The 11,162-nt window shown below is 31.6% G+C and overlaps 2 protein-coding genes across 2 annotated transcripts; both read left to right on the top strand.

Annotated features, from left to right (window-relative positions):
• Positions 1 to 1,670: 1,670 nt before the first annotated feature.
• Positions 1,671 to 1,970, top strand: B0H65DRAFT_422330 (uncharacterized protein; the record flags this gene model as incomplete). The annotated part of the gene is made up of 1 exon (XM_062824398.1): positions 1,671 to 1,970. A coding segment is annotated over one exon (300 nt), but the record flags the coding sequence as incomplete, so codon positions are not given.
• Positions 1,971 to 8,171: 6,201 nt separating this feature from the next.
• B0H65DRAFT_507988 (uncharacterized protein) lies at positions 8,172 to 10,729 on the top strand (the record flags this gene model as incomplete). The annotated part of the gene is given in 10 exon segments (XM_062828192.1): positions 8,172 to 8,197; position 8,276; positions 9,614 to 9,753; positions 9,814 to 9,868; positions 9,878 to 9,897; positions 9,910 to 9,956; positions 10,098 to 10,210; positions 10,352 to 10,356; positions 10,396 to 10,479; positions 10,558 to 10,729. Coding segments are annotated over 10 exon segments (663 nt in total).
• Between the last annotated feature and the right edge of the window lie 433 nt (positions 10,730 to 11,162).

Below are 11,162 nucleotides of genomic sequence, written 5' to 3'. Positions count from 1 at the left end.
TAGAGCCTCCTTTTCTATTACTATTTCTACCCTCCTTATTGAAGAAAGTATTATTATAATCGTGGTTAGGGATATCTTCGTTATAATAGTCGTTATAATTCTCAATCTATTCGGTACTTTTATAATTACCGGCGCTATTGTATATTAAGTGTAGTAGTATTATTGTATTATTGTAAATACTCGGTGCTTTGAATTTTTACAATAGACTTTTTTGATTTCGTTTTCGGCTTAGGACTTAACCTTCCTAAGTAGTTGTTGGGTTGATCTAAAATAATATAAGGGTATAATATAGGTAAGTCAAAAGTAAAGTTAAAATTCTATTTATAATAGAAAATTTTAGATAGGAAAAAAAAAGAGGAATAGAATTAGGTATAAGCGTATAAACCCAAATAAATACCTTGATCGTACAAGCGATAGCGGGACTTATATGCGGGTCGCTATTAGCCAATTGCTTTATTTGTATCCCCTTTACCTATAGGATAAACCCTATACGTACTAAGATCCACCTTACAATTAGTCTTGGTATAGCTAATTAAATAGCTTATATCCCCTGGATTGTGCTATGCCCAGAATCCTCTATGTACTTCATTCTAATAGCCTTATGAACCACTTCGTGCATGGCACCCAGACCCAGTCTGCCAGCGCCGTCACAAATAGGGTACATTGCGAGGAACATACTAACGTTAAAATCGTATTAATACAATTGGTTTTGGTAAAATTATAGTAGTTAGTAGGGTTAGCTTGCACGGTCTTATTAATTCTACGTAGTAAAGAAATCACGCAAGTTTGGAATCTAACGATGGCTACAACTCACTAAGTTCAACGTATTAAATTTATATTTATTAGGGTTAGGGATTACTATAATACTACACGCGTAGGAATATCTAGGAATAGCTTCCTATATGTGACGGCGCTGGCGGACTGGGCCTGGGTGCTATGTACGAGTACGGTTCGCGAGGGTGCTGGAATGAGGTATATGGAGGATTCTAGGTATGTTACGGTCTAAGGGATGCGAGCTATTCAATTAGCTATACTAAGACTAATTACAGGGTAAATTGTTGTGGTGGGGTCTGTCCCACTCCCCTTCACTGGCATTGTCACGTGGGCCCAGCCAGCCCACACCACCATGTATTTTAGCCCTCCACATTTCTTTTCCCTTTCTTCTCTAGCTTAGGACAATCAACACACTTCTTGTGCCCACGAGTCCAAGATAAATCCTAGTACGTATAGGGTTTACTATATAGGTGAAGGGGATATAAATAAAGGGATTGGCTGATAGCGACCCGTATATGGGTCCTGCTATCGCTTGTACGATTAGGGTATTTATTTGGGTTTGTATGCTTATACCTAATTCTCTTCCTTTTTTTTTTCTTTATTTGAAATCTTTTGTTATGGATGGAATTTTAATCTTGCTTTCGATTTATTTATATTGTGCCCTTGTATTATTTTAGATTAATCTCATAACTATTTGGGAAGGTTAAATCCTAAATCGAAAACGAAATTAGAAAGATTTATTATAAAAATTTAAGGTATTGAGCATCTACGATAATAACGATATAATAGTACTATTACGTTTGATATATAATAGCGTCGGTAGTCGTGAAAGTATTAAGTAGATTGAGAATTGTAATAATGATCGCTATAATAAGGATATTTTTAATAACGATTATAACGATTGTGACGATATTTTTTTCGGAGAGGAGGGTGGAGATAGCGACGGAGAAAGAGGTTTTGGCTCTCTAAATTCCGATTTTGAGAAAGAAGAGGATACGGTTATAAAATTAAAACTTGAAAAGAAGGTTGCTATTAGTAATAAGCGTAAACTTATCGACCTGATTATTAAGGATAATGTGTATAAAGCCGTACGATTTAATAAGGAGCGTTATAATAATTGCTATTTAAATAAAGAACGCTCCTACGGCAAGTTTATAATCCTTCGTAAGAAATCCCTATATTATATATATTATTAATTGAAGGTACCCAATAAAGTATTAATTAATACGATCGTTAATATAGGAGAAGACGATAAGTAGCCCGAATTATTTTTTAAATTGTTCGATTAGTATATTATAATAGCGGTCGAAAATATTAAAATTTTCGATATTCATTTAATTAGGTATAAAATTATTGACGATTTAAAGTAGAAGATAGAAAAATTCGTCGTTATTTATTTGCGATTCTATCCTTAGTATTCCTTTTTAGATATTATTCCCTTCGAACCTGCTGTTTTCCGGCTATTTAATTGAGGAAAAATTCGTTAAGTTATACTATGGAGACCCTTAGGCTATATTCTAAGAATTTAAATTATTATTTATTAGAAGTATAGTATAGAAGGAATAGGTATTGGAATTTTATCGCTTCGTATCTTACTTAAACGTTAAATTTAAAATTATTTATAATTAAGTCCCCGTTTTAGCCGACCGATATAGTATATTTATTATTAACCTTGCTATAGTATAATAATTAAAGGATTCTTTTGTAGAGAAAGAAGATATCATTAAAGGATTAAAAGATTTAATTATTAATTTGAGTATCGGTAAAGGAATAAGCAAGAATAAGGGAAAAGTTAAAGAAACGGTACTCCTTAGTATTAAAAAGGACGTTAGCGAAGTTCTCTTTAAGGCTTCTATTTGTTTTTTAATTTTATTTGCCGAATATATTGATTTTGAAGATAGAGAGCGTTCTAATTCCTGCTACTATAATATTAAGTAAGCCGACCTTATTAAATATTATAATTAGGATAAGGAAGACGATATTCCTTTCGAAGTTTAGTACGATTTGATTTAAGATAAGTTCGAGATTAACGCCGATTACTATTCTGCCGATTGCGATAAGTTCCTATATATTAAGAGTCGTTTAGTTGGATACGTTTACTATAATTTAATGTTATACTTGTGCGAAACTTACCCGGATTAAATTGAAACTTATTCCGGTTTAATAATTTATTTGTAGTACTAATATTATAATTCTAATTAGGAAGAGAATACGCTCTAGAATTCTACTAAATTAAAAATAAAAGATAATAATAATTTCGATTTCTTTAAAAATAAATTTATTTAGATAGTTAGCGAATATTAATATTTTAAAACCGAGTAGAAGCAGGAGTTATTTTAATACCTTCTAGTTGAGTATAAGAAATAAATAAGCGTAAAGTATTGTAATTTATTTCTTTCTTTCGAATTATATTATATAAATTATTCCGGTTTTAGATAAATATTAAAAATTATTGCCGACGAAAATAAAATTACTTTTAAATCCGGTAAGAATAATAATTTTAATAGAAGTAATAAGGGTTCTAATTCCGGTTTTAGCCCTGCACGTAAATTTATTAGTAGAGGAGGCGGCGTTGTCCGTTAAGGTAGTAATTATAAAGAGATTACCCGACTATTTAACGAGGGTAGATGTTTTCTTTATAAGGAGAAGGATTATATTAAGCGCGACTATTTTGAAAAGGAACGGTTCAATTACGAGCGCCGCGATTACGTTATTGCTATTATTAATTGTTATTTAGCCTACGACAACGGAGGCTATTAAAGAGTTCTAACCGCCTTAGCCGCTATTCTAACCGTTGTCGAATAAGGAAATTAATTACTCTAGGTAAATTAGATTCCTTCCTAGGGAGGTATCGGTTATAGAGTAATAAAAAAAGGATAGATAGAAATACAGGCAAGGATTCAATTTAATACCCTTTTTGGGAGGGGAACCCTTATTTCTTTATTGTACTTTAATTAATAATAGAATATTTTTATTTATATTTAATACTTTAATTGATATAGGAGTAAACGGTTATTTATTTATTAGTACTGTTTTTGTTGAAAGATTAAAACAATAATTATTAGTAGAATTTACAAGCAATTTCCTAATTCGAGGAATTAATAATTATTAAGGAAAAATAAATTAGAGTATTAAAGAAATTGTTAAAATTGCTTTAAAAATTCAAAACCGAATTATGTTACCCGATTGCTTTACTGTAGTTAATATAGTATACAATATTATTATCGGCCGGAAATAGCTCGATTTTTACGATATTTAGGTTAATTGCGTTAATCGCCGCCTACTTTTGCCCTTAAAATAGGAGCCGGACCCTAATTAATTAAAGTATTTCGAAGTTTAGGATATATCTGCTTCGATTAACCCTATATATTAAAAGAATATAAAATATTACGATATATCAATGATTCGAGAGGATAAACGATAAATAAATAGAAAGAATAATGGCCGGTCTGTCCTTTATTTTACAAGTGGCTATATTTTTATTGAATTTATTTTTGTAAATTAATTATTCTCCGATGATTGTAAGAAGGAATTCGATTTGGAAATAATACCGACGAGAAGTTCGCTAGTATTAGAAGGATATTAAGAAGCGTATCCTTAAATTGGAAGCCGCTTCCGACTAAGAATTCAAGATTATATTAATTACGCTCGAGGATTTTAGATATACTTGCAATAACGCTAGCGAACTCGGTTACGTTAGACCGTATTATTTTCTTTAGACCCTTACCGCGATTTTTAAAAAGTCCGACCCGTTGAGTAAAACGGAATATAATTTGGCTAATTTTATTTATTTTATAGTATTGTTTCTAGAATTTAAGAAACCCTATTATTAAAAATAATTTACTAAAGGAAAATAGGGATTAGATACTTAAAGTATTTATTAATTAAAGTGCGACGGTATAGGTTAGTTTAAGTATCGTCCTATATAAATATATATATTAGATAGAGACTTCTTTATACGATCCGTTAAGAAAGATAATTATATTATTTGTTTAATTAGTATATTCGAAATCGATCGATTTATCTAACGGAAATGAGTTATTAATGACCCCGCTTAGGAATCGTTTTCCCGCGACGAAAAGGAACTTTATAACGAAGCCCTTCGTACGGTTCCCTCCGAATATTATAATAAAATTGAAGTTTTTAATAAATACGATTCGAATACGTTATTTAAATATTGGTTGTGTAATTATAAAATCGAATTCGACGAGGGTTATCGATTAGAGGAATTCGGTTATAGCCCCCTATATAAAATATCCTTTAATAAATTGGAAGTTGTACGGAAATATATTTTGGAAATTTTATTAAAAGGATTTATAGAACCTAATTTATTTTTTTGGGTAGTGCCCGTTCTATTTATAAAGAAAGTAGATGGTAGTCTTCGTTTTTATGTAAGTTATTAGAAATTTAATACTATTACCTATAAAGATTATTACCCGCTACCGTTAATCGAGGAGATTTTCGCTAAAGTAATTAAAGTATAATAGTTTACGAAGATTAATATTTAATAAGTATTTTATTATATTTAAATAAGATTAGAGGACGAAAAATTAACAATTTTCTATATTGGGATAGGAGCGTTTAAATATAAACTATTATTATTTAGCTTTACTAACGGCCCCGCTAATTTTTAAAGTTTTATTAATTCGGTTTTTGGGTGAATATTTAGGCGATTTTCATATTGCTTATATTAATAATATTCTAATTTATTCTGATATTTTAAAGGATTATAGGAATTATGTTTAGAAAGTCCTTTGAAGGTTAAAAGAGGCCGGTTTATAAATAGACTTTAAACAATGCGAATTTTACGTTATTAAGACGAAATTCTTAAATTTTATTATAGGATATAACGGTATTTCTATCGATTTAGAAAAGGTGGAAGTTATTAAAGAGTAGGTTATACCCTTTAATTTAAGAGGAGTTTAATCTTTTTTAGGGTTTGACAATTTCTATTAAAGATTTATTAAAAATTACGGCCGCGTAGTACGTCCCTTTACGATTTTAATACGGAAGGGAGAAACGTTTATTTAGATTAATAAATACTAGGTTATTTTCAAAGCATTTAAGAGACTATTCGTAGAGGCCCCGCTATTAAAGTATTTCTACTATAATATTGAAATTAGAGTAGAAATAAATATTAATAATAGAATATTAGCAGCAGTATTATCCTAATTATAGGAAAATATTAGAGAATAATACTTATTTATTTTCTTTTTAGAAATTATATAAAGCGCCGAATATAATTACTCTATTTATAATCAGGAGCTATTCGTTATTATTAGGGCTTTCCAAATTTAGCGACCCGAATTCGTTAGATTACAATAAAATAAACCGTTTACAATTATTATTAATTATTAGGTATTCGAATATTTTAATATTAAGCGCTTCTTTAACCTTCGGTAAGCCGGATAGGTAGAATTCCTATTTTAATACTACTTCGAAATTACGTATCGGCCCGGTACGAAAAACGCGGTAGTGGACGCGCTTTTCCGAAAGTTTAAAGACTTTAAGACTTAGAAAAATAAGAAGGATGCGTACTATATACTTTAAATATTTAAATTAGTAGAACAAAATAGAACCGAAGTTTCTATCTTCGCTTCTATTACTACCGCCTCTAACTTATTAGAGGAATTAGTCTCAGTTATAACCCTAAATATAAATAAATTAAGCCCCGTAGAATTAGAAGGATACAAATTAGTAGACGCTCTTATAAAAGTTAATTACGAAGACGAGTTTCTAAGAGAGTATTATATTTACGCTTACGGTTTAAACCCTAATTTTATAATACTAATTAATAAATTCTTAGTATATTAAAATCGCTTAATCGTCTTTAAATCGGGTAACTTACGTACCCGTATTATTAACGAAATTTATTCAATATTAATTATAGCCTACTTAAAGAGAAATAAAATTAGAATGAATTTTTAAAATACGATATTAGTAACTATATATAATTAGAGATATTAATTGCTTCGTTAAGAATTATATAGTATATGAGGTTAGTAAAGTCCCTAAAAATAAAACACCGGGCCTATTTTACCCGATTCCTCTACTAGCCCAGAAGTAGATATTTATTATTATAGACTTTAAAAAAATATTAAGGGATAAATACTGTTTCAATAACGTGTTAGTAATATTTAATTACCTATTAAAATTATTTTAGGTTACTCTTTGTACGGAAAACGCTACAGTTCGCGACGCTATTCGAATATATTATAGAGGACTTTACTACGTTTATAATATATTGGAGGAAGTAATTTCTAATAAAGGGCCGTAATTTATATTTATATTTACAAATAAAATATTAAAATTAATGATGATAAAGTAGAAATTAGGTACCGCGGAATATAATTAGACAGTAAATTAAGCGGAAATTATAAATACTTATATGAATCAATATTTCCGGTTATTTGTTAATTATTATTAAAATGATTAGTTTGAAACTATTCTAATTTTAAACGTAGTATAGAATAGTTTTCCTTAAGATAATATAAGCCTATTTCCCTACGAAGTTATATTTAGATATTCGATAAGAATACTTTTCGATCAAAATATTTATACTTAGGACCTTAACTTATTACGGACGGAGTAGTTAATTCAGGAATAGGCGTAGGATTACACTTAGTGTATTTAAGGATATATTGAATACGTTAGGGAGATTATATTGAAAGTATAAGAATAATAAGCGGCGTAAGCTAATAAGAAACGATGGATGCCCGATTTCGAATTAGGAAATAGGGTTATTATTATTAAGAGGCTCTAGTTTACGACGATTCGACCTAATAACAAGTTCGATTTCTCCAATATTTGTAATTATTATAAGATTATTTGAGAAAGTAGGGTATTTTTACCGGCTAGAATTATTAAAGAATTAGAAAGGTATTAATGTATTTTACGTAGATTGTTTAAGGAAGTATAATAATAATTTACTCCCGGGATAGGTACTCGAGTACCCCGGTCCAGTTATGGATGAGGACGGAGATTCCGAATAGGAGGTTAATAAGGTTATAGCTTTTAAGGTAATTAATAGGAAGCTTTTCTATTAGGCGGATTGGAGGGCTTAAGACCTAGATTTAGAGTGGTATTCTATTTCCGATTTTAAATATGTATTAAAAGTACTTTAGGATTTTTACGAAGTTGATCCGGACGCTCCGGGCCCGCCCTAGTAATTAATAAATTAGTTTAATGAAGACACGGAGTAGTATAACGATAATAAATACTTTAAGGCGGAGGGATTGAAGGGTTTATAATATATTACGAGGAAGAAATAAATATAATTTATAGTATTTTATATAATTATCCGGTAAGATTCGTAGATGAGTTTTTTATATAGGGGGGGGGGGGGGGGGGGTTATATAACGGCGCTAGTAGACTAGGTTTAGGTGCTATATACGAGTATGGTTCGCGAGGGTGTTGGAATAAGGTATATGGAGGATTCTAGGTATAGTACAGTCTTAAGGGATGCGAACTATTTAATTAACTATATTAAAATTAGCTATAGGGTAGATCCTAATACGTATAGGGTTTACTATATAGGTGAAGGGGATGCGAGTGAAGGGATTGGCTAATAGCGACCCGTATATGGGTCCCGCTATCGCTTGTGCGATTGGGGTATTTATTTGGGTTTGTACGCTTATACCTAGTTCTCTTCCTCTTTTCTTTTCCCCATCTGAAATCTTCTATTATAAATAGAATCTTAGCTTTGCCTTCGACTCACCCATACTGTGCCCTTGCACTATACGTGCAGTAATTGAAGCGCAGCTGTTATGGTCTAGGGAAAGAAGTGTTTTAATACGAAGTGAGCGAGCATAGCGGAACTTCTTTCTAATGGGGGCAGACCCCTGTCAAATACCCCTATAAGTTCTTCGTGCTGTGATTAATCCGTAAAATAGGCAATCCGTACCTTAGATTGGTTAGATTTCCTATAGTCTATATATACTACGGGGGGTCCAGGGGGGTGTCCCCCTGGTCTTGGCGCCGTAGGACGATAAGCGCCGCAGGCAAAGGGGGGGTCCCGGGGGGCGCAGCCCGCTGGTAATGACAATGAAGAAAAGGAAGCAATGAAGAAAAGGAAGCAATGAAGAAAAGGAAGCAATGAAGAAAAGGAAGCAATGAGGAAAAGGAAGTATTAGAAAAAAGAAGAAGCATTGGAAAACTTTCAAATTAGAAATTGGGATATCATTAAGCGTTAAGGTAAACCGCCAAATTTTGGCGTTGATGATTAGGATATAACTAAACATTACGGTAAACCGCCAAATTTTGGCGTTAATGATTGGGATATAACTAGACCTTGAAAGTAGACTGTGACGGCGCTGGCGGACTGGGTCTGGGCCTGGGTGCCATGTGCGATGGAATGAGGTATATGGAGGCTTTGGGCATGGTACGGGCCAGAGGATGCAAGCTATTTAATTGGCTATACTAAGATTGGTTGTAGGGTAGATCTTGGTACGTATAGGGTTTGTCCTGTAGGTAAAGGGGATGCGAATAAAGGGATTGGCTAATAGCGACCCGCATATGGGTCCCGCTATCGCTTGTACGACCAGGGTATTTATTTAGGTTTATATACTTGTATTAATTCTCTTCCTCTTTTCTTTCCCTATTTGAAATCTTCAATTATAAATAGAATCTTAGTTTTACTTTCGACTTACTTATGCTATACCCTTATATTATTTTAAATCAACCTAAAAACTACTTGGGAAGGTTAAATCCCAACCGAAAACGAAATTAGAAAAATCTATCGTAAGAATTTAAGGTACTAAATATTTAGGATAATAATAATATAATAGTACTATTACGTTTAATACGTAATAGCGTTGGTAGTTGTAAAGGTACCGAGTAGATTGAGAATTATAACGATGATTGTTATAACGAGGAAGTTTGTAACGACGACGACGATTGCGACGAAACTTTCTTGGATAATAAGGAGGGCGGAAACGGCGACGGAGAAGGAGGCTCTAGCTCTCTAGATCCCGACCCTGGGTAAGAGGAGGATACAGTTATTAAACCGAAGCCTAAAAAGAAAGTCGTCGTTGACGATAGGGATAAAAAGCCGATTCCTAAGCGTAAATTTATCAATCCTATTATTAAAAATAATGTATATAAGGCTATATCTTTTAATAAGGAGTATTATAATAGTTTTTATCTAAATAAAGAACGATTTCGCGGTAAGTCTACGATCCTTCGTAAAAAGTCCTTATATTATATATATTATTAGTTGAAATTACCCGACGAAGTCTTGGTTAATGTAGTAGTTAATTATAAGGACGACGACGAAGAGCCCGAATTATTATTCGATTTATTTGATTAATATACTACTTAGGTAGTTGAAAACTTTAAAACCTTCGACGCCTATTTAATTAAGTATAAGGTTACTAACGATTGGAAGTGGAAGATAGAGGAATTCGCTAAGTTATTTATCCGCGACTCTATTCTTAACGTCCTTTTCTAGATAGTATTCCTTTCGAATTTCCTATTTTCTAGCCATTTAATTGAAGAAAAGTTCGCTAAATTATACCGCGGAGATCTTTAGATTATATTTTAGGAATTTAAGTTATGATTTATTATAAATATAGTATAGAAGGAGTACGTGTCGGATTTTTACCGCTTCGTCTCCTATTTGAGCGTTAAATTCAAAATTATTTACGATTGGGTCCCCGCTTTAGCCGACCGATATAGCGCGCCCGCTATTAACCCCGCTATAGTCTAGTACTTGAAGGATTCCTTTATTAAGAAGGAATAAATCATTAAATAATTAAAAGATTTTATTATTAATTTAAATATTAGTAAAGGAATAATTAAAAATAAGAATAAGGGAAAGGTTAAAAAAATAGTACTTCCTAGTATTGAAAAGGATGTTAACGAAGTTCTTTTTAGGGTTTCTACCTGCTTTTCGACTTTACCCCCTAAAGACCCTAATAACGGAAAGCGTTCTAATTCCTGCTGTAGTATTAAGTAAACTAACCCGGCTAAATATTATAATTAAAATAAGGAAGATAACGTCCATTTCGAAGCTTAGTACAATTTAATTTAAAATAAGTTCGAGATTAATACCAATTATTACCTATCTGACCGCGATAAATTTTTACACGTTAAGAGTTGCTTGGCCGGCTATATTTATTGCGATTTAATATTAAATTTATACGAAATTTACCCGGATTAAATAAAGATTTATTTTAGTTTAATAATTTATTTGTAGCGCTAATATTATAATTTTAATTGGGATGAGAATGCGTTTTAAAACTTTATTAAATTAAAGATAAAAGATAATCGTAATTTCGATTTCTTTAAGAATAAGTTTGTTCGGATAGTTAGCGAATGTTAACGTTCTAAGATTGAGTAGAAGTATAAATTGTTTTAGCGCCTTCTAATTAAATATAAGAAATAAATAG

This window comes from Neurospora tetraspora (genome assembly GCF_033439725.1).
Source record: "Neurospora tetraspora strain CBS 560.94 chromosome Unknown B0H65scaffold_3, whole genome shotgun sequence".
NCBI classification, from domain to species: Eukaryota; Fungi; Ascomycota; class Sordariomycetes; order Sordariales; family Sordariaceae; genus Neurospora; species Neurospora tetraspora.
This window is presented reverse-complemented; position numbering and strand designations above follow the sequence as displayed.